This window comes from Nelumbo lutea, chromosome 3 (genome assembly GCF_056320005.1).
Source record: "Nelumbo lutea isolate HS-2025 chromosome 3, American lotus-T2T, whole genome shotgun sequence".
NCBI classification, from domain to species: Eukaryota; Viridiplantae; Streptophyta; class Magnoliopsida; order Proteales; family Nelumbonaceae; genus Nelumbo; species Nelumbo lutea.
In genome coordinates this window covers 114,719,172-114,742,756 of record NC_142686.1, presented here as the reverse complement: position 1 = coordinate 114,742,756, position 23,585 = coordinate 114,719,172, and the positions used below count along the sequence as shown (strand labels likewise).

Genomic DNA, 23,585 nt, shown 5'->3' with positions numbered 1-23,585 from the left:
TGCACCAGCCGGGAATCGAACCCGGGTCTGTACCGTGGCAGGGTACTATTCTACCATTAGACCACTGGTGCTGAACGACAAGTTGGTAACGTAATAAATATAAATGATTTTACGTAAGTGATCCACACATAGTACAATCCACATGGGCCTTTTTTTCTCACTATTTATTTATAAGATTGAAATGATGTAAATTCTTTTCGTGTTTGCTAATCATTAAACCTTCTTCCTTTCCTACCTGCCTGTTTATTATGGATCTATATTATTGTTAGCTTTCTAACCTAGTGTGGATAATTGTGTCTTAATTGATTATTATGATAAACTATTGGAAAGTTGCTCCTTAAAAGAGTCTCACTCTAATCCAAAATTTTCTTTTCTTTGTCTTGATTATTTGCAAGATCCGAAATGAATTATGCTTCAATGATACTAATGTGGATTTGGATTTGAGTTTCATGTTGTCTCGTCTATGGGATAATTAGTTTGAAACCAAGTGAAGATTTTAGAGCAAAGTTGGAGTGAAACATGGTTGGGATTTTCAGTGATTTTGCGCCCAAACCTCCCTCCAAATAGGTAGCGGATCAAAATGAATGCAAATGGTAGCTTCACAAATTAAAAGAGAATGTCTAATGAACTTAGATGAGCTTAATGCGTGGCCATGTAGTTGGATGGTAAACAAATGATAACTCCCCACGCTAGTAAAAAAAATAAACATAAAAAATACATAGGGTGTGAGGATTTACCATTGGCTTCACAGCCTACTAAAAAATTAGTGTGTTCAGCTAATCCTATCTCAAATAAGCATTGTTTCTCGTAGGAGATATTCTTCAGCTTTATAGTGAGTTTGAGGTAGCTTTCTATTTTATTATGAGATGCATAAAAGACTTGTAAAGCACCTCATATGGTTGATTAATTCCTTTGGTCTATTGTAAAAATGAAGTTATGAGATCTGACTCACCTCATAAAAATGGCTCTTAGAACAATTAACTATGATTCTGATGGAAGGGACTTTTGGTATGTAATAATAGTGAGTAATAGTTAGTTTAGGAAAAAATTTGATGGAAAACCCACCTCATAAAGTTTTATTTGTATGTAGGTCACAATAAAATTTGTAACTTCCAAAATCATCATTTACGACACTATCCACTTTGTATTGGTATGAATTCCCCTTTCCCAAGATGGGCCTTCATTTAATAGCTTTAATAGTTAATAATGGTGTTGGGTTTTCTTTTGATGAGTTGTAGTTTTCTCTTGTGATGGTTAATGAAAGTGAATGAATCATTAAAACAGAGAAGGGGTTTGTGGTCAGCAATCGTTAAATATTAAGCAAATATCAAACTATGTTGCTTTTTGTATGAAAACAATTTCTGTATTAACTTTGAAAAAACAATTTCTGTATAAAAATAAGAATCAAATGGTGTTGCCTAGGGTTTGCAGTCAAAAATCCACATGATTTGGGGTTCGCTTTTAACATTAAAATTGTTTCTGTGTTATTGATCTTCTTCTCAGGCGGGGGTAGTGGTTTTTTCTTCCCACGATGAGCAATAGTGATGCCCAAACTGAAGAGTACTGAACTTTTAATCAGGGTTATTTTTATCATTTTAAAATTTATGATTCTATATATGGGCATTTCGGTGATTTTACAATACATTATAATGTAAGTTAACGGAAATGGACCCAAGTGTCTATTTTAAAGAGTTCAGGGCACCCAAGTGTTGCTATCGAACATTCGAGGTACCTATCTATTACTACCCCTGAAGTACAGGGTATCTATCTGTAAATGACAATTCAGCATGCATATAAATTGGGAACATAGCAATTTTCTCTATTAGAAACAATAAATTTCCTCTTGAAACATGGAAAATGATTCAAGTTACCCATAAGCCACTCACTGAAACACCAACATAGTTTTTCCCCTAAAACTTTCCAAGCAGGCATCATATAGTTTTGAAAGGCACCTATATGATTCTAGGTGGTAGTGAGGCACCTAAGTCACCTAGGCAATAATAATTTTATACAATTAAAAACTTAAGACTTTCCTAGTTTTCTAGTTTTATATACAATTCAGCAAGCATATTAATTAATTGGAAAAATAGCAATTTTCTCTATTAGGAACAATAAATTTCCTCTCAAAACATGGACAATTAACATATCTAAGACAAAATGATTTGAGTTTTATTAATTTCAATACTTTCAAAATTGATATTAATATAACAAATATTTCATAAGGCAATTTCATATCAAATAAGCAGATAAAAAAGGTTATAGTTTTATATGATAAAATTTAAGATAGAAAGTAAATGAGAAAAAGAACAAGGGTGGATTGCTGTTTATTTAAAATAAGAAAGAGAGAGAGAGAGAGAGTAAAAAGAAAACTTCTTTATATTTCTATTATTTTTTTTTTCTTTTCCTCTTCTCAAAACCTTTGGATCTTTTAAATTTCAAAACAAAGTATAAATGATACATTAGTAAGATGCAACAATATGAATAATATGAATGGTATTGTAATAAGGCACCCACCTTATCATTTTAATCTCCTAGATGATACCTTGACAATTATAGCAGACATTTTATCCATTATGAGAGAGAGAGAAGTTATCTATAATTCTTATAATTCTTTGTACCTCTTTGAAGTTTGAAACAATTAACATCTCAAATGATACAAGGTCAAGTATCTTATTGCATATGTCTTTGTAAAGAGAGCCTCTAGCATAAGGGAAACTACTAATGCCACTTAACATATTATACTGAAAAATATTGTCAGTCATGACCTTAAAGTCCAACTTCCCTAGTTGGGAATTATTATGTGATTTACTAATTATACTGCAACCCAAACAAGCATGCACACAAAAAGGAAAAAAAAAAAAAAAAGAAATTTATCTTCACTAATTTGTACTGTTTTTTTTTTTCATCAATAACAATTAACTTTTCATTAAAAATCAAGCTGAGTACCTGATAGAGATAAGCTTTCTTAACACTCCGACTGAAAACTGAAGGCTACCCCAAAGAAAAGGTACAATTACAAATGAGACCAAAATAAAGAGTCCCTCCCTTTTCATTACTGTAGTTCTAAAGCCCGTTCATATCTTCCTTTAGCCAGCCCACTACCACCTTAGAATCTCCTTCTATGATCAATTTACTAACACTCGTCTCCTTATCTCTTTGCACTCCTTCCAAAGCAGCCAAAATCTTAGACTTGAGTAAGGCTGCAACTTGGGCCGGGTTGGCCCGAACCCAACCCAAAATGTTCGGGTTGGGTTGGGTTGATGTTCGGGTTAGGGTTAGGGTTGAAATTCATGAACCCAACTTTACTTCAGGTTGAGTTAGGTTTGACCCTTTAGCCAACCCGAACCCGACTCTATCGTACATGTCAGATATAAACATATGTTATATGTAATATATAACATACATTGATTTGTTTAGATGCATGATATTTGTATAGCCCCCACCATATAGTATCATGTATTTCTTTTAAGATAACCACTTCACTTAATTCTAATAAGAAAGACTAAACCTTAATAACATTATTTTATGTCTTTTTTGAAAGTTTTATTCTTCATTTCCTCTATGTTGTTTGCCACATAAGAAAGATCTATCGTAAGTCATAACTCATAATAAACTATAGTCATTTCTGATACTTGTTTTTCTGAATTTTGTACCAAAAGAACAAAAAACATCAACAAACAAATACTAATGAAACATAGAATTAATATATGTAGTGAGAGTTGAGTTAAGATCTAAAATCGAGAAATTCTTTGAGATGTTAAGGGATGGGAAGAAGATTGGGTTGGGCCCAACCCGATCCCAACCCAACCTGAAATTGACTTCGGGCTGGGTTGGGTTGAAGGAATTTAGTTAGGTTAGGGTTAGGGTTAGGGTTGGGTTGGTCGGCTTGAAGGTCTGGTTGGATTAGGGTTAGGGTTGGGGTTTAGAACTTAGGGTTGGCTTCAACCCGACCTAACCCAGCCCGACTTGCAGCCCTATCCCTGAGGGAGTCACCTACTCCAATGGCAACATTAGTTTGTTCTATAAGAATGGACTATACCCCCAATGGCAACATTATAGTAGACCACCTGTGCACAATCTCTAACAAAGCCAACATCTTCTTTAAGAACCTTTAGGCTATGTTTGGTTTGAAGGAAAAAGTAGGGAAAGGAAAAGAAATGTAGGGAAACCTTTACAAATCTTATATATGTTTCCTTACTTTTCCCTTCCTTCCCCTACCTTTTCCTTCAAACCAAACATAGCCTTAGTGCTTGAGGATTTGAATGAGATTCATAAAATATTTGTTTGAAATGAGCTGAAGATAAGTGAGGTAGAAACAAAGGATTTTTGTAGATTTTTTGTTTAAGCCAAGCAAAAGGAACAGAAACAAGCTTGGTAGAGGACACAATTAAGAAAATAGTCGAAAATTGGTTGGATCCCCAAACCCCAAATCTAAGCCAACTATAACCCTTGTACCGGAAATGTATATCCAACCAATATGTTGCAAATAGCTCGGACAATTCCTAATTAGTAACGAACATAAATCAAATCTTTGTCATCTAATCAGATGAAAGATGCTCAGTTTGAAAAACATTCACCAATTATAAATAATTGATTAATTAAAATATAAGAAATTGGGTAATAAACACTCGGAAATGTATTAGTTGTATCATAATTAAAAAATTTGTAAAATATCTTTTATACAAATTGTAATTTCCCAATCATCATCAATTATTATTATTGGCATTATTACAACTAATAAAAAATAACATTAGACTGCGTTTGGAAACAATGCAAATATGTAGTGTAAAACGATTTATATAAATTGCAAAGTTGGGTTAGTTTTGCATTGACAAATTTATCTTCTTACCAAACAGACTTTTAACTGTAATGGATGCAAACACGAATTCCAATAAAGAATATACTTTTTTTTTTTTATGAAAAGCCCACTTGAATGCAAATTTACTTCTTTTTATTGATGTACTCTTACATCTTATTATCAATGTCATTGGTCTGTCATTTGTCAATGCAAAAATGTAATGTTGCCAAACATAGACAAAAGTGAACCAAAGTGCAAATTTATCCTGAACCAGGATTTACACTCTATTTGCATCGTTTTCAAACGCAACCTTAGTTTCAATGCCATAAGTATGTAAAGTCTTTAATATACTTGCAACAATTGTTGGGACAATATGTGGTTATTCAAGTCTTGTAAAACTTAATTACTTTTTTTGTAAAAGCCAATATATATATATATATATATATATATATATATATATATATATATATATATATATATATATTAGATTTAAGTGCAATTTTAGAATTAAGAATTGACGAAGTAGAAATTAAACTTTGTTTATATGTACAAAAAAAATAAAGCATTTGCTCTAATTGCATTTGTAGAAATGCAATTTCCTGTGAGGCGAGGCCCCCAATAATAAATAAATAAAACTTTTACCCTCGACGATAATCAGGGTTGGGGATGGGGAATATGGTCCCCATTGTTCTCTGCAACTCGAGCTCACCATCAGCAATTAATTCTTGTGTCAATCCACCTGGGTTAAGTGGTTCCTACTGCTAGGGTGCAAGTTGGGTGAGTTGGACTGAGTTTATGGTCAACCCAGGCCCAACCCTAAAATTTGGGCGTAAGGCCCGAGCCCAAGGTCAAGCCCAATCTTTCCAATCAAAGCCTAATCCACACTATAATTTGATGCATTCGGGTTAGGCTTGGGCCCGGGCCTAGGCTGGGTTGGTCAATAAACCCACTCTAAAATATATATATATATATATATATATATATATATATATATATATATATATATATATGTGTGTGTGTGTGTGTGTGTGTGTTTATATATTTATGCATATATGTAAATATATATGCAAAATTTACATACATATTTTTATAAAAAATATAAAAACAAAAAATGGTAAAAAACTATTATCGGGGTTGATAATTCAACAGTTCAACCACATAGATCAACAAATCTCTGACCAAATCAACAGTTTTTAACCAAAAAACGATTTTATGATAAAACAAAACTAGTCAAATCACAGTTCCCACCAGTTTTTCTAGTCCGACTATCTGATCCGGTCTGGCTTTGAAAACATTGGTTTGAACCGGCTGCTCTTTTTAAATAAACAGCCTCCACTAACCATAATTAAGTTGATTGGGCTGAGGCCACATGAGAAGCCAAATTAATCCCCGCAAGGCCAAAGTTCTTCAGGTCTTTCTGCAGTCCCACCAGCATGGTATTGGTGTGATTTTGTAGGTACATATTGTATAGAGCCCGGATTTCCTGTAAACAAAAATTCTACTCATATAGCATTTGAGCCGTATATTGGAAATAAATACTTATAGCATTTGAGCCGTATATTGGAAATAAATACTTACATGTATGTTAAATTCACACAGAGATGTTTTCAATATATTGCTGAATCCCATGTTTTCAGAGTGCATACAGAATGTAATGCATGTTCACACAACCTGGATACAGTCTGAAGGTAGAGGTATCCAGCTGCACATTGGGAACATCTGTATATGAATTTTACATGTACAGAAGATATTCCTGATATGCAGCTGGATGCCATGCACCTCCTAAATTTGAGGGAAGTGGTAATTGAAAACAATATTTCTTCCTACCACGAAGCTTTTTTATTTTCAAAACTAAAACCACACAAACTGGTGATTGGCCAACACCTCCTAAATTTGGTATGGGCATTATAAATTGTTGTAGAGCTCTGAATTCTGAAATATAATTAATTAACAGATAATGTATATAGAAAGTAATGTTAACACCCACTCTCCTTTCTCGATATATTTATTATAATACTTTACAATATGGGATTATCTGAAATTTCCCCATTGACAAGATCTGAAATTCTTTTCAACTTTTAGACGAGTCCGGATCTCTTGCCCACGACAATCCTGTACACGTTTTGCAGTCACACATAGAAAATATTTCATCCTCTACATAGTATTATGCAGGGGTTGATGTTTCCAATTCACGGGGGATAGTGTATTGTGCTTCATGAATGACAGGGAAATATTTTGATCAATGTGTATATATAATATCCCGTGGGTAAGGATGTGGGAAGGATTTGTGAGTAAGAGATCTAAAGACACCTCTAAAGGCCCCTTGTTTGATTATTATGATGTGATTTCTACTTTATTAATCCATTGTGATGGTGTGCAATCTGGCCGGTCCTACTTGTCAACGACCTTGCCTCTGACTGGAGCAACGGGTAGCCTGAAACAAAAAAGATGAGGGAACTCTGGGGGGAACCCGGTGAGATTGCTCCAAAGCTCAAGTTAGAATTCTCTCGAAGGCAAGATAAAACCAGATAGCGCAAAGTTCACATACCTTGTTGTTGGGGGTAGGGGGCCTTTTATAATCACTTCGCACACTCACTTCGAGGCTTCTATCAGGTCGGGTATGATTACTTATATGCTTCTGCCAGTTCGGGTGTCATCCCTTCTGCTGGGACAAAACCGCCACTGCACCTTGTCGAAGCCGTCTCTGTAACTGGAGATGGTGGTGGCAGGTAGCCATTTGAAGTGCGGCTATCAAGCTTCAGATCCCAAGTCAGTTAGGTGCGCTGCCCCTGGATACGAACTTCCTCGGTGTCAGGCATGGTACGGTTGTTCAGTTTGACATCCTGGAGGCGAAGTGCTAGAGTGGTGAGCGGGGTGGTCTTGAGTTTGGAGGTGTGTCCCGAACTGCCATAGGGCAGGCCAGTTCGGGTTACTGCCCTTTGGGCTTGGCTCGGGGCCTAAGGGAGATTCGAGTTCATAGTAGGGAGTTTGGACAGCTGATAGGGAGTTCGAACTGCTGGTTCCTCCCTTTGGTGCTCACACCTTAGGCACGCCGTTGTGCAGACCTGTTGCCTTTGCCATGTGTTGCATAATTACGAGATCGAGCCAAATTTTCCTTCATCACATTGTGTGGCTAATATCAAAATTTTCAAGAACAATTGTTGTTATAAAAATGGCCAAAATGCCAGTCACAACATGTAGATGAGGGTCCACCGAAGCTAACAAAATCTGTGAGAATGAGAGCAAATCAATGTCAGATCCTTGCAACTATATAGATGATCCAGTTTCATGTTTAGATTTTGGTACACAAATGGATAACGAAATGAATGTGAAATACATTTACTTTTTTCATTTGATGAAGGGAGACTCCCTACATTACTTTCATTTTAATTTTTTAAATAAAAATCAGATAGACTAGAAGCTATTAATCATCAAGCCCAAAGCAAGGTGATTGAAGGAAGTCTGGATTTTCTACCCACTATACAACTCTTACCCACATCATAGCCACTTATGAAAAATATCTCATACTCTTATATGTTATAATGCACATGGAGACATTCCCAATACATATGGGTAGGAGATCTGGTGTGGATTCAGGGCCGATCTCATTAAAAAATTTGGTTGCATGACCATTCAGATAGCACCCGTCGTCACTCTGATCTATGCGGCTGTAGTCTAGTGTAATGTCTTGTGGGTAGGGTGCAGTTAGCTTCTTTATGGTAACCGTACAGTGATATTTGTTATATGAAAAATCTATGGTACCTTAAAGGCATGTTACCCGAAAAGCTTTAACCCATCAATTCACCCGTGACGACCTCTTTATGATATCGACATTGATTAAAGAAAATTTTGAATAATGATCTATTGCAATCAAAATTCCTTTAATGGGTCAATTATGCAGCTAAAATTCCTTTAATGGGTGAACTATGCAGCTGGCTGTGGAATCAATGATAATGCCCTACGCTAGAGAAAGAATTTTGACCAATCAAAACTTACTTGTAAATCTTGATAAATTTCGTTTCATTGATTAACAAATTTTTGGAATATCATGTCTTCTCGGTATCATAATGGAACCCTTTATTATATAATCGGCAATATCTGCAAAATTAACAGTATTAATTGACTATACTACAACTATCATAATTTTGTAATGTATCAGGAGGGTGTAGTGGATGTATTGTATCTTATCGGCCCATTTTAATACATAAAATATTAAGTTTTTTTTTTTAATTTTAATATTTTCAGGTATAGTCCTTGTTAAAACATGGCTCCCTCTAAAATTTTGGAAAAAGAAATCTAAAAGTAGTTATCATGTTGTTCAAACCCTCGATATGCACCTTCCGGTATAACGAGGTGTATCCACATTTTGAACCCTCAGGCTTAGTTTGGAAGGAGTATAAATATAAATATGTACTGTGTAAATATATATAAAATAATATAAAATACAAGGTTTTGCACTCTATAAATTAATATTTGTACTCTTTCTAAACTGAGCATCAATCACTCACAGCATGTTGCAGCTGTGCACTAGAAACATCTCCCCATGAATGACAATTTATAAGTAGAGATGTTCCAGATGTACAGCTACAAGTGTGGTGTGGTTGGCTGGATCTCCTACCCACAGTACATTAAGGCTGTACATCGGGAACATCTCCCATAAATAGTAACATGCAAATACAAGAGATATTATCAATGTGTGGCTGTAGTGATGTGTGGGGTAGGTGTGGGTGGGGTTCTTGTGAGTAGGGGATCAGAAGTTCAGAACACTATGGTGAGATACGTGGACAAAGATCATGTTGGAAACGTGTTGGGACAGTTTTTATTAAAAATACATCCTACCTCTACTTGCAATGGTTTACTGATGAACAGGGATCTTCTACCAACAAGATACTCTCAGCACCATCCCAGCATGCCACTGCAGCCACACATTTGTTGAGAATATCTCCTTTTTTGCCATTCAAATTCGGATTTCCTCATAGAATGCGTTTCACACCAAATTCAAGTATGAGAAATGTTTTCAATGTACGGCTGCAATGTACTGATGTGGCATGATCTGATCCATTCAACCTAAATGGTCGAACCAATAACCTGCAACCCAAAGGTAAAAGCGGGTCAACCTCTAACTTAGATTTTAAAATATTAGATTAAACCAATAAGGATCTCCATTGTGTTGGGCTGTGAGACCCTGATCAATACCCCACCCGTGTCTGTTGTAATAACTATTGGACTTCAGCTGGCCAGGCCGACAGTAGTGAAAGATTGAGCTAGATTTTGGGCTAATAAGCATAGACGCTTCAAATGGGCTTGGGTTGTCTCTGTGTGTGGGGCAGTTGAGTTGGGTGAGAATCGAGCGATATGTTGATTTTGGATTTGTATTCGGGCTCATTTGCTAGGTGAGTCCTAGATATAACATATCCCGTATTCTCTTTCTTTTCATGCAAGTGGGCTACTGGTCGAGGTATTAAAGCACAGCTTTGAATTAATGCTGTGTTTGGTTTGAAAGAAAAAAAAAGGTAGGAAAATGAAAATCCATACAAACCAAACACGGCCTAAAGTTCATACTAAGATGAAAAGCGAATGTATACACACAAATACACCAGCCTCTCAAGTGTGTACGCATTTGGTTGTCTGCAAAATTCACTTCCAACCATTAATAATCAAATCCTTGACAGTGCTTTGTCCCCACACCATTCTTATTATGTAATGATTGCAATAATTTATAACAATTAGGTATGGTTAGGCACTCCATCAGCATAACAATGAAAAAATTTCTAATTATTGAGATAAGATTTAAAAAATAATTCTCCCTAATGATAGGTGTGTACAAAATCGAAGTCACCTTTTATGTTTCTCGATGTATACAAAAGAACATGAGAGAAGAAATATTGAATAACGGTTCCAAACACCCTGTTAATGTCCTAAATCCTAATGAACTTGGTTTGGCCCAGATTGGATTCAAGGCACCAAGGTAGAGGCAGAGCTGAAAAAAGAAAGAATATGTAGCCCACCGAATTAGATGCTAATGATAACTTTTAAACCTAGAAGCCCACACAGCTGGGTATTTTTGTTTAGAATTCAGATTAACTGTACATGATAAATTCATAATGAGATTTATCGTTATGGAACCAATAATGAGCCAAATGGGTATTTTTGTTTAATAGACTAATGATAACTTTTAAACCTAGAAGCCCACACAGCCAGAAATCGAACCACCCGGGTCTGTTCCGTAGCAGGGTACCATTCTACCACTAGACCACTGGTGCTGAACAACAAGCGGATAACGTTAATAATAATAATTACCCAATAGTTCGAATAATTGATCCACAATCTTTTGTTATTTTGGGTAATAAACCACATAGTACAATCGACATGGGCCTTTTTTTCTCATTATTTATTGATAAGATTGAAATGATGTAAATTCCTATCGTGTTTGCTAGTTATTGTACCTTCTTCCTTTCCTACCTGCCTATTTATTATGGTTCTATATCATTGTTAGCTTTCTACCCTACTGTGGATAATTGTGTCTTAATTGATTATTATGATTGGGAAGTTGCTCCTTAAAAGAGTCACTCTAATCCAAAATTTTCTTTTCTGTCTTGATTGTTTGGAAGATCCGAAATGAATTATGCTTCAATGATACTAATGTGGATTTGGTTTGAGTTTCATGTTTTCTTGTCTATGGGATAATTAATTAGAAACCAAGTGAAGATTTTAGAGAAAAGTTGGAGTGAATCATGGGTGGGAGATCTATATGTATGTATAGATCACATGTATTTTATCATTGGCTCCATGCTGAGCAATTATTATGTTGGCTCAGGGGTGGAGTCAGAAATTTTTTGTTAGGGGGGTCAAAACCTGAAGTGGAATGAGGGAATAAGTATGGATGGGCCCATAGGGAGGGCCAACCATTGGGGTGGAGAGTTTGGGAGGGGAGAATTTTACATGAAAAACTCTATTTCTAAGTAAAGAATTCTGGACCATAGGGGGGGCCATGGCTCCCCTGCCCCCCTCCCCTGGTTTCACCCTTTTTTCGGCTAATCCTAACTCAAATAAGTATTATTTCTCATGGGAGACGTTTTTCGGCTTTATAGTGAGTTTGATGTAGTTTTCTATTTTATTATGAGGTGCTTAATATACTTATAAAGCACCCCATAAAGTTTTATTCGTATATAAGTCATAATAAATTGTAACATCCAAAATCCTCATTTATATTTATGACACTCTATCCACTATATATTGGCATTAGGGGTGAGCATTATTTGATTAAAACCGAAACACCTATTTTGGTTTCAGTTTTTGGGTACTTCGATATTTAGGAATTTTGATTTTCGGTTTTGGTTTTCAAAGATAGAAATTGGGTTAACCAAAAAAATTGAATTAACTGAAATTTATTATATAATATGTAATATATAATATACAATATATAATATGCTATATATTTATATATTAATATATTATATAAAATGTATTATAATGAAATTTAATTTCATAATATATATAATATTTTATATATATTAATTAAATTCGCTTTTTACCAAAAACCAAACCAAAAATTTCGGTTTCGATTATTTCAGTTTTCCTGTAATTCCATTTTCGTTTTCTATTTCAGTTTATTCGGTTCGCTTTTTAATCGAATAAACCGAATGCTCACCCCTAATTGGCATCAATTCCCCCTATTAACGTTGTTCCCAACTTTATACAACCTAATAAAGATCTGTAAGATGGGTGTAAAAGAAGATTCACCTTAATTTACAAGATCCACCATAAGGCTATGTTTGGTTCGAACTTCAAAGGAAAAGATAGGGAAACACATACAAGATTTGTAAAGGTTTCCTTACTTTTTTCTACAAACCAAACACAGCCTAATTGTATATAGTTGGTAATCCTCCTCCTCTTATGGCATTGCATCCATGGAACTGGAATTTCCTACTCACTTTTTCTACCCACTCTCTACCCGCTGTGAATTGCAGCCATACATCTCTCAATTCATAATAGAGATATGTGGCTCCACCAATTCACGGCGGGTAGAGAGTGGGTAAAAAAAGTGAAAAGGAAATCCTGAGTGACATCCATGGTATTATCCCTGCTAAGTCTTGCCTATACCAGCATTTTAAGCGTAGGGATCCTATCTGTCAACTCTGTGAAAAAGAAGATGAATCCTAGCTTAGAGCATATTTTGTTATACTGCCCGGTGATACAACCTATTTGGTTTGGGCTGGCTTTGGGCCTCAAATTGGATGAGTTCCATCTTCATAGTGTTGTTGACTGGTTGCTGATTAATTTAGTGGGAGATGGAACACGACCATGATAGGCCTGTCTTCTTTAATTTGTATGGTGCAATTCTGATGTAGCTAATTTGGAGACAACGTAATGATACCATCTTTGAGCAAAAATTGTTTGATCATGAAGGTATAATTGAACACTCTCATGCACTGACGGGTTACCTTCCCCAACACATTGTTCAATCAATCCAATAACCCCATCGTTATCTTGGGGTAAACCAACTGTAGGTTGTCTTAAGTTAAATATTGAAGGAGATGATTATCAGAGACAATATCATGGGCATCACATCTTCTCTCGAGCTATCCCTCTCCCTTTTGGGACTTCCTTACATGACGTTAAGCAAGTCATTGACCTTTTGTTCGTGAAAACTTCAACACCACCATCGTGTATAGACACCGTAATTGCCGAGCTATCCCTCAATCGCCTACATTCATATTCCATCACTCATGTTAAAACACAAGTAAACATTGCTATGCATAAAACTGCTCAGATTGCTCTCACTTGGGAATGAAAGTAAATGTGGTCAATTTGTCAAAATTGCAAATGCTGACTCTCTTTCTGAATGAATGAAAGCCTTTTTTTTTCTTTTTTTCTTTTTTTTGTATATATAAAAGAAAGGGTGAATTACATATAGGTATCCAGTACATTGGGGGTAGTGGTCAAAGATAGGTACCCCTGAACTTTTAATTGCAACACTTTAAACTCTCAAAAATAGACACTTGGGTCAATAATGTCAAAAATAACTTTCATGTGTATTTTTGAAATCATTCTACGGAATAAAATCATCACCAAAGAATGCTGTGGTTGAAAATTTTGAATATATTATTTGTTGTCCATGTGAAAAGTTTGCAAGTTTAATTGACTGAGTACTAATGGATTGACCTAAATGTCTATTTTTGAAAGTTTAAAGTACTCAAGTGTTGAAAATTCAGGACACCTATCTATGACTACCCCTAAAGTACAGGGTACTTATCTCTAATTTATCCAAAAAAAAAAAAAAAGATTCACCTTAATTTTATAATTTCAATAGTGATGATAATGTTGGGTTTTCTTTTGAGTCCTTATTAACTGTGTCATCGTTACTATGTGTCGTAGTTTCTCTTGTGTTGGTTAATGAAGTTTCTTTTTTATCAAAATTAAGAGGGGAAAAAAAAAAAAGAAAAGTTGTACAATAAACAATAGAAGTTAAGATGGATTACGTGGGCCAAGTATCCCTTGGGCCTTATCCAATACATACATCAAATAAATGAAATGATGGATATTGGCATACTACCACTTGTCTCCTTGAGCATGGCCTGAATCCAAAGATCCAAGCTGGAATGGACACCCACACGAATGCATTGGTGTTTCATGTCCACGTTGTCCCCATCTCCGCTGTACTATAGCTATTTGTCATCCTCTAATCTTGTAACATAGTCGTTTGTTTCATTTCAATCTCATCAGCCACCCACCCTCCCGCAGAGCCCACGGCTTCTCTTTATGCCTTGGTTTCTTCTTGTTTGTCCTTCTGTGTTAGTCTTTTGATCTTTTTATTTTTTGGTTCACTGTTGACTGCCACACTTTGACGTTACCCTGCTCCTTCCAGCGCAGCTAGCTTCTGGTCAACCACGCAGATGGCTTTCTGCCTTCTCGCCATGAAGCTGGATAACCCAGACTACTTGTTTTTCGGACACAAAATTTGCATTACCAACTAGTGAAAATGAGACAAAATGTACACAAAATTTGAATAAGGCAAAAATGGAAATTGTAGTTAGAAACAAAAGGAAATGCAAAACTGAACCAGGTACTGCATTTGTATCTAGCTCGAATTTGCATTGCAAATAAACAGAACGGAGCCCAAAGAAAGTTAAATTGATGACTCACAGTCAGGAAACGGAATGGTTGACGAGAGAGAGAGAGAGAGCTGCGAAAACCAGTCTAGTTATTTATTCATTTCTACTTAGGTACATACGTGTTTATGGGTTGGAAATTGGGCCCACTAAGATGAGCCAAATCTCAACCGACACAAAAGATACCAATTACCAAGCCTGTTGCAACCTATGGTTGTTTTTATTCCACTCTGAATTAAAAGCCCAACGCGTCGGTCCAAGAAGACCGAGACTAGTCTAGTCAAGACAGATCCAATACCCAATTTGGGCCCACTCAGACGGTCAAACTGAGACCGGCCAAGCAAATGCAAATGCAAATGCATTTCACCCTTATCTATGTTCTTACAGTTACAGCAGCTGCTCAATCTGATGGATCATTGGATGCCTCCATCTCCATAATCTACTAATTGACCAACAAAAAGAAAGGGGGACTGAATCAAACCCATACCATACACAGATGGTAGTTGGGTTCATCATTTTAGCTCCAGAGAATCGTTGTAACAGCAATACCATACACAGATGGTAGTTGGGTTGGGTCCTTGCCTGTGATTTTGATGGGCTGAGGCCCATCTGTGGGGCCTACCACTACCAGTGTAGAAGAAGAATAAATGGTGTAGGACCCATCGGCCTTGCGAATAGACCTCTAGATGTAGCTTTCCCCTAGTTGTTCCTTTCTTCAGGAAGGAAAAGAAAGGTTTGCAGTTTGCTCACAACAGATGACACATGGTGATATGAAAGAGTAGGGCATAATAGGATAGGACTTAGGAGAACTCGGTGGATGACCCGATTCGTTTAATCTCAGGAGTCGGCCTTTTGTTGTATGTCATTAGGATTCCAACAACATTTTCGAAAAAAAGAATAGGATTCCAACAGAGAAAAAATCTAAATCGTTAGGATTAAGTCGCGAAGAAATACAAATATAAATAGGGTAAAATACAAAAATCTCTCCTAAAGTTTTTGACATTCATAAAATCTTCTCCCATAGTTTTATTTTAATAAATATCTTTTTTAAACTTTTAAAAAACTCAACAAAAACCGCCCTTCCTTACTGTTCCACACAAAACATAAATTGATGAATCAATTTTTTCTAAATACCTATTCTACCATTTTATAAATTATTTTATATATAAAATTACTGAAATAATCTCATTATTTTACATATTTGGACAAAGCTGATGTATCAATTTAATGTTTTACCCATATTAATATGTACTGTTTATATTTTCAAACTGAGCTTTACGTACGATCAAATAGCATTTGTATGCTAACGAGAAATATAATGGGCCCAGTCACCTCATGCACTTGTTAGTAATTTTCAATTGTGGATGAATGCATATGATGATGATGATATTGTTGTTGTTCATAATTATAAATATTGAGCATTTTATTTTTGGGGAAAGCCTTAGGCTAATTCATTGCATCAAATCCTTCATCAGTATATGCCTAATAAAATCATATTTCTTTTGAGGGGGCCATGTATTAGAACATGGGTAGTCCATTCCTCCCATCTCTGGTGGAAACGGGAATAGATCCTTCGTTTTATAGCTGAGAATGTACCAATTAGGGGGTATTTTTTTCTGGATTTTGAGAGAGGAGAAATTGGTCAATGAGATTTTGATTTTCGTTGATTTAGAATTCCATATTCTTTTTTCAAATTTATGTGGGGAATAAGAAAATTTTGTTTTCTTGGATATCACTTACATCTCCTAGGTGGGTAAATAACTTTTTCACCTAGAGAGAAAATTGCCAACAATTGAATAGAATAAAAACACCCCTTTTTTGATTAAAATGGTCATTACCTTATTTATATGAGAAATAAAAGAACATGGATACATGTACTTACCCGAATAAATCTTTCTTACCCGGGTAAGTGCATTTACCTGAATAACTTACCAAAAAACGAACAAGGCGTTAAGGTCCAAGTTTGGATTGAACCTGATGTTAAATCCAATCTTTTCAACCCCAGCTCAGCCTGGAATGAAATTTGAATCATTCAGGTTAGGACTGGATCAGGGCTGAGCTCAGGTTGATCAATGAAGAGACTTTAGAATTATATATATATAATAAGACTACGCTTGGGCTGAAATAAGGTCAAACTGGGTTTGGACTAAGGACTACTTGGACCTAGCTTAAAAAAAAACGAAATCTTGAGTTTGAACCCAACTCGAGGACCAGAAATCCATGACCAGTGCTTGGGCTGGTCAGTGCCGATAGACTTCCCACAAATGAACTCTCTGCTCTGTTCTGGTCACGTAGCACAATACCAACACCTCAGTGTGCTGCCTCCAAGTCACCACTACATTCACTGTATTGGTTGTTAACTTATTATTATTTTCATAATATTGTATTATTTTAAATTTTTTATTTTATTATTATACAATTTCCTTAAACAAAAAGCAGAGGTAAAAAGGCAATTATTTGTGTCCCGATTTCTCAACGACTATTTTGCCCATAGGATTTAAAATGAAAGGTATGGTTATTGATCCTCATCCACTTATTAAATTATTATTTAACATAATAATAAAAAAGTTTCTTGATAATGAAAGAAGAAATGAAATTAGGGTTAGGGTTGAACATTAGTTGTTAGTAGAGAGAGAGAGAGAGGACATGGGGTGACTGTAGTCACGTAAAGAAGGGGTAGGGGTAGGGTAGGAATAGGTAGGATGGTTATGAGGGAGACATGATTAACGGGTGGTCGCTTGGTTGTTACAATGCCTGAGTTGGGAAGGCATGATCACCGACTAGACTCACTGTATTATCTATGAATGCACCTCCACAGTCCACAGTCCAGAGGTCCAGAGCGGCGATATGAAATTATGAAAATTGAAACACAGAGAGAGAGAGAGAGAGACCATAAGTCAAAAGAAAAGAAAGGAATATGAATAACAGAGGGAGAGGGAGGGGGAGGTTTCGAAGGGGAGGCCAGGCTTCTTTTTAGCCGGCCTTTCATCCTGGGAGTAAGTGTCGTGTGCATGGGAAAGCAAACCCTAAGCTTTAGGGGTCAAATTACCCTTTATTCTATTTGTGAACGTAGCCTTTTGCTTTAGTTGATATTGTTGCAGTAGCATTAGGAGGAGGAGAGTAGGTATTAGATCCTGATCATGTCTCCCGTCCGGCCATCTCCCCCTACCACCCACATAAATTAATGGGGTTTCCTGATCATGTCTCCCGTCCGGCCATCTCCCCCTACCACCCACATAAATTAATGGGGTTTCCATCTACACCTCAAAATGAATCATTTCTAATCCCTAATATCTCTACAATTTATTCCATCCACCCAAATAAAACATATTTCATCGCTGTGCTGTATTTGTCTACTCCATATTAATATTATCAACAAAATATCTATTAATTGCTAGCTAAATATCTTGTAACGCATTACATTAGCCAATTCTAATTAATTATTGAACAAATAAAGGAATTAATACATCTCAGATGCATGTATATGCATGTGAGAAGTATACATATGAGAGATAGAAGGGAGAAGAGGCGGAAAGAAGTTTTCTTTAAAAAATAAAGGTCAAGAAAATTAAACCCAGAAAATAAAAAAGTCAACATGAATTTGCTACTTGTACTTCACCCGAAGTCTACGGTTCCTGAATCCACGAGATTTTTATAATACTAATATTCTCTCTCTCTCTCTCTCTCTCTCTCTCTTAAATATCCACATCATCCCCACTTGGTCCTCACCACCTTCACTTCGTAGCATTTGAAAGCGTTGAGCTCACAATTTGCTTTCTATCTCTTCTTTCTCTATTCCTGCTTTCCTTTGTTTTTCTTATATTATTGCAACAAATAACAGAATTATGGTGGTGGCCTCCACTACTACTACGACAACTACAATTCGAAATGAGAAGGCGCAAGCAGTGGGAGGAGTTCCTGTGATAGATCTGTCTCGCAAGGGGCCACAGGTTAGGGAGCTCATTCTCAAAGCCTGTGAAGACTACGGCTTCTTCAAGGTGATCAATCATGGCGTTCCCAAGGATGCTATTGCCAGAATAGAAGAAGAAGGGTTTCACTTCTTTGCCAAACCCGCCTCCGAAAAACGAAAAGCTGGTCCCGCCAACCCTTTTGGTTATGGCTGCAACAGCATCGGCTTCAATGGCGACAAGGGTGAAGTTGAGTACATCCTCCTCCACACAAATCCTCTATCCATTTCTCAAGCCTCCAAAGCCATCTCTACTGACCCCACAACCTTCAGGTAATTTTATCGTTCGTCTCCGTTGATACAATTATTATGGTTCTTCATTTTCAACCCTCTCCCATACAAAACTATCTTCTTCTCACGTAGAAAAGAAATCAAAATATAAAAGGTATTTTTTGGGGGGGTCAAAAGGGGCTACACTCTACACAACACAACGTGGTATCTAGCTAGCCCGTCCTCAAACCCCAAAACCTTGCGACTCGATCCCAGGCCTCCTCTGCAACCAACTAGTAGGAGACTTTATTGGCACCTTTAGATAATCATAATATACATACATAGATGGCAGTTTGTTGAATCATGGATGTAATTTCTTTCTAGTGTGGGTTGTTATTTGTTTATAATTTTCTTTCCATGCAAACAAAAGAAAAGGGTATTCACAAATTAAGGAATTGGGTTTTTAACCTAGTTTTATTTCAACTATATTTCCGTCTTTTACTGTTAATAATTAATGGACTACTAAAAGCCTAGCCCTATCCATGTCCTACTATGAAGAAGGAGGAGAAAAAGGAAGAGGCATGCAGCTGATGGTCTGCTAGCTGATCTTATAGTAATCTTCTGCCCCCACCAAACCAGAATCCAACATTAAAATTAGTAGACTGTGGACACCTTTATGAAGGCAAACACAAGAAAAAAAAAAGGATTTTTATTTTAGGCTATTAATGTAGATTTGATTGGGGACAAGAAGAAGGACAAGAAGATGAAACAACCACATGTTGTACACTTTTGAATAGATTATTGTTAGGGATTACAGTATGGTACATTGAATAATCATCACTGATCAGTGTTCAGTGATTGCCTTTGCCTTTGCCTTTGCCTTTGCCTTTGTCTCTCAAAAAGGAATAACTCTATTTAGCTAGTGATTAAAATCCAAAGGAATGAATGAATATTGAGGCATGAGATGGAATGAAAGAATTAATGAAAACAAACAAGAATAATGACAAGGGAGAGATCATCGAACAAAGGGGTAGGCAATGGCAATCAAATCAAGGAGAAAAGGGCAGAATTCTGGAAATCTTGAATGATGGGTTGATACTTAATAGAGGAAAATAATGATGGATAATGGAGAATGAGGGACTCGTTACCAAATAAAGGAAAAAGGAAAGGATTGACGCTTTTGTGTGTGTTTGTGGCAGCTGTGCTGTGAATGATTACATACAAGCAGTTAGAGATCTGGCATGTGAGATTCTGGATCTGATTGCAGAAGCTCTGCGGGTCCCTGACAGGACTGTCTTAAGCTCCCTCGTCAGAGATGTTGATAGTGACTCACTCTTCAGGCTTAATCACTATCCCCCACCTGGCACTGACTACAAGGACTGGAGCACATCACGTCACCACCACCACCACCGCCACAGGATCGGCTTCGGCGAGCATACCGACCCCCAGATCTTGACTGTCTTGCGATCCAATGAGGTCGAGGGCTTGCAGATATCCTTGGACGATGGAGTCTGGGTCCCCATCCCTCCTGACCCTACCTCTTTCTGCATTAATGTTGGAGATGCTTTGCAGGTTCGAATTTCTAATTAACTCTCTTCCCTCTCTCTTTGTCTCTCAACAGTAATAGAATAAGTTGTGTAGGATCATGGGTCCTCCCCTCCTCTCAGACTCCCTCTCTCTCTCTCTCTCTCCCCCACATTGTAACTGTGTTTGAGATTATCTGGGTCCCTTTGTCTACTGCCACGCTGGCACCCACGCAACATGTCCCATCCAATGGCAACATGACAAACAGTAACCATTTAATTTCACTCTACGGATGCCACCGTGACGATGAGACTGGGTTTGGCGGTTCTGCCCATGAACTGGTCTGTATTCTTTGTTAACCCGCTAACAGATGTAGATAGCTTAATTAATCAAAATTCAAAAGGCTGGTGGATATGGATTGCAGGTGTTGACAAACGGGAGGTTTCGGAGCGTGAGACACAGGGCCATAGCCAACTCATGTAAGCCACGGTTGTCGATCATCTACTTTGGGGCTCCACCGCTGCATGCATGGATCTCCCCTCTTCCGGAGATGGTCACACCCCAGCGCCCCCCTCTCTATAGACCTTTCACTTGGGCCGACTATAAGAAAGCCACTTACTCTCTTCGATTGGGCGACACTCGTCTTGACCTCTTCAGGACTCCCACCTCCCACCAGGACGCCATTAATTCACTCAACTCAACTCAACCATCAATATAATGGATGCTCTGGCTTCATCATGGATTTTCCCTTCTTTTTCTTCTTCTTCTTCTTCCTGATAGACATCTACGCATGCATGCATGTACTAAGAAATGAAAATGTCGTACTTTAATTGTACAAGTAGGAAGTTTAATGGTTAATTTCCTTTCTGTTTCACTTTCTCTCTTTCTGCTCTCAGCTCTTTTGGTGGGTTTCTTCGATTTCTGATGTAAGGATTTGTATTAATTGATGAGACTGTTTGAAAGTCTGAACAACTAGACGACGATACAAGGGACTTCAACCAAAAGAAATAGATTACCCCAATCAACCAACAATTGAAGATCAAGCAGAGATGCTATACTATAGTGAAATAAATTAAATAAACATCTAGCTTTCTGAAACCGTAGGTTTATCACCCAAATACCTAACCCAACCCAGAATTCATGATACATGTCTTAGCTAGCTTTAAGGAAATTGTTATTGTTTTTCAGCCGACTCTCTTTCTTCTTTGGTTTTGATCGTTTTCTTCTTTTCTCTTCCCTAAATAGTACTCAATAGCCACCTTACTACACTATTTTAAATGGAGAGGGAGAGCCCATAGTTATAGATAGAAGAGAGTTATGAATGAAGACGCACTAATTCTTGTAATCGAAGTAACTTTTGAACTTATTTGTCTGATGAAAGATTTGAATTGCTCAAACAGAAAGCAGGAAAAAGTGTTTCTTAATAGCATTTAATTTATTATTCGCTCTTATAAGAAGCGTAGCTGCAGCATGATACAACGCATGCATGTACACACCTTATTAGTACTGGTAATGCGATACTTGTAATGTGGGAGATGGACATACCTAATGAGTAATTAGATGGTTAAACAGATTAAAATTAATAAATATCGCCTTGTTAGGAGGTGAAGAGAGTTCCAACTTCTAAGCTCTAGTGCAAGTCTTCCATATATAGTTTATCAATTAAGCCAGTTGAACTCATCAATTAAAAGTTAAAACTTAACACCCACTTATCTTTCTTTAGCAAAGAGTAAGTAGAGATTTTCCAGGATCAGGCTTACCAACTATGACAAGTAATTCACGAATCCACCAGTTGAGTTTATCATTTATAATTTTTTGTCGGTGCACATATTATTATTATTATTATTATTATTATTATTATTATTATTTTAAGAAATAACTATTTAATCGAGTTCAGTAAATATTTGGCAAGGAGGAGTGACTGAAAGTAATACACGCCATGCACTGGATGATGGAGACCTGCATTTTCGTATCACGGGTTGCACCTAAGCTTGAAGGTTGCCTTATTGGTAGAGGGCTAAAATTCAATTGTATTGTCCTAACCATTCAATTTCTTGACTTGTTGGTTTCCTTTTTCTTCTTTTGGGCTTGAAATTTTTGATAGATAATCTGATAGTCAGTATCTTATGATCCTATATATATATATATATATATATAAGAGAGAGAGAGAGAGAGAGGGTTGTTCAACGCTCACCGACTCATAAAAGCAAGCTTAATTAGATGACCAACCCAATGAAAGACTAAGATATGGAGCGAAGTGCCTGAAAAATTCCACGTCCAATATATTATATATAATGAATATCTGATGACCAAACCAAACCATGTGTCAAAAAGATGTGTTAATCCCAATGAATTTAATTACTCAAATATCCTTGTCAAGCTTTTATAAACATGATCCTAAATATATAAATGGTTAATAATGCAGGGGAACTGGGAAGAAATAGTTAACCTTAAAGAATTGACGGGCATAATTAATTATTAATTATTAATTATAATTTGGTTAAATCAGAAAGGGGTATAAAAGTGATTTTGGGTTTATCAGTGGCAATATATCAATTAATAATAAGACTCCTTAATCAGTGCCAATCACTCTCCAACAGAGTGAACATGGCTTCACTGGTATTGTTCTTGGAAGCTCTTATGAAACGGGAGCAGAGTGGCGTTTCCATGAGCATTATTAATACTAGCAAAGAATGCATGCAGAGCAAAGGAGATCATGAGGATGGAAATGCACGCAGACAAACGAAGAAGGCCGTTGCTGCAGCAAAATTTTGGGCCGCCGACCGGAACTGCAACGGGTTGGAGAGTGGGTTTGACGCCCAGACATGGAGAAGAATAGCAGATTGTTGCATCTGGCCTTAGCATATATAATTAGCATTCATGATCACAGTGTTTGTTAATTGTTTTTTTTTTCTTTTTTTTAACTTATAATATATATATATATATATATATATATATATATATATATATATAT

The 23,585-nt window shown here is 36.6% G+C and overlaps 1 protein-coding gene and 1 non-coding gene across 2 annotated transcripts; one reads left to right on the top strand and one right to left on the bottom strand.

Annotated features, from left to right (window-relative positions):
* Positions 1–71, bottom strand: TRNAG-GCC (transfer RNA glycine (anticodon GCC)). The gene has a single exon. It is a non-coding gene; the product is annotated as a tRNA-Gly (tRNA).
* An 18,601-nt stretch (positions 72–18,672) lies between these two features.
* LOC148867793 (gibberellin 2-beta-dioxygenase 2-like) lies at positions 18,673–21,493 on the top strand. Its single transcript, XM_088981077.1, has 3 exons — positions 18,673–19,150; positions 20,287–20,659; positions 21,036–21,493. Exons 1-3 carry the CDS (start codon positions 18,756–18,758, stop codon positions 21,327–21,329), a joined length of 1,062 nt encoding a protein of 353 aa, XP_088837203.1. The 5' UTR covers positions 18,673–18,755; the 3' UTR covers positions 21,330–21,493.
* The last annotated feature ends 2,092 nt before the right edge of the window (positions 21,494–23,585 follow it).